The sequence below is a fragment of the Alligator sinensis genome, unplaced genomic scaffold (genome assembly GCF_000455745.1).
Source record: "Alligator sinensis unplaced genomic scaffold, ASM45574v1 scaffold948_1, whole genome shotgun sequence".
Classification (NCBI taxonomy): Eukaryota; Metazoa; Chordata; order Crocodylia; family Alligatoridae; genus Alligator; species Alligator sinensis.
In genome coordinates this window covers 179394-180438 of record NW_005843093.1, presented here as the reverse complement: position 1 = coordinate 180438, position 1045 = coordinate 179394, and the positions used below count along the sequence as shown (strand labels likewise).

General features: G+C 71.5%; 1 protein-coding gene across 1 annotated transcript in view; it reads left to right on the top strand.

The window, feature by feature from the left end:
• The first annotated feature begins 6 nt into the window (after positions 1-6).
• LOC106723078 (dynein heavy chain domain-containing protein 1-like) overlaps positions 7-1045 on the top strand; it is a 12814-nt gene continuing 11775 nt past the window's right edge. The window contains exons 1-4 of the mRNA XM_025193718.1: positions 7-22; positions 94-298; positions 464-566; positions 677-832. Of these exons, the coding sequence (XP_025049503.1) occupies positions 267-298; positions 464-566; positions 677-832 (291 nt within the window). The 5' untranslated portion in view covers positions 7-22; positions 94-266. The remainder of the gene's footprint in view (positions 23-93; positions 299-463; positions 567-676; positions 833-1045) is intronic.

Below are 1045 nucleotides of genomic sequence, written 5' to 3'. Positions count from 1 at the left end.
CGCCGGCCCCCATGCACCCCAGGTGAGCCTGCCCCCCCCCCGGCAGTGCCCCCCGCCCCAGCCCTGCCCCGCCTGACGCCAGCCTCCCCCCAGTCCCGGCGTCTCTAAGGACCCTGGAGACCTCGGTGTCCAGCGTGGCCACAGGCGCAGCCCTGATCCACGTGTCGGCACGGTGCCACGCCGCATACCTGGCCCCACGCCTGCCCCTGGTCACGCCCACCACCTTCCTCGACCTGCTCGACGCCTTCCTCACCCTGTCGACCCAGATGCAGGCGCAGACCCAGGCCCAGGCCTACCGGTGAGTGCCTGCGGCCCCCGTCCCAGCCCCCTTCCCCCTGGTGCACTTGGCAGGGGGAGATGGGGCTTCAGTAGGCATCTCCTGCCCTGCCCCACGGACGCCCTTGCGGGAGGTGGGGCTGGCGGGGGACGGGGCAGCACCCCAAACTGCCCCCCATCCCCGCAGGCTGCGGGCCGTCCTGGACAAGCTGCAGGAGGTGAGCGAGAGGCAGCAGGCGCGGGGCCAGGATGTCCGCGTGCTGCAGGAAAAGCTGCGCAAGGCCAAGGAGGTGCGGGGTCTGGCGGGGGGGGGTCTGTGCTCGTGTGCGTGGAGCTGCCGGGGGCCGAGCATGGGGCTGGGCATGCCTGACCCCCAACCCCACTCCAACCCCCCCCCCAGAAAGTGGTGCGGTGCCGGCGCAGGGCAGAGCAGGAGGAGGCGGTGCAGCGGCAGCAGGAGCAGGACTGCCAGCAGCGCCAGGCGCGGCTCGAGGACCTGGCCGCCGAGCACAGCCGGTTGGAGCGAGCCCAGGAGGAGGCCTTGGAAAAGGTGACCGCGATGACCACAACCCCCTCACCCTCCTCCTGTCCTCCACACCTCCCTCGGGGTGTGGGCCCCCCTCCAAGGCTGCCAGGACCCCCATCAGATAAGGGGCCCTCTGTGATACACCCTGACCCCCAGCACGCCCCATCAGGGTGCAGGAACCCTCCGACCAGCCCCACCCCAGCGCCTCATCATCAAGGTTTGGGACCCCCCCATAATGCCCTG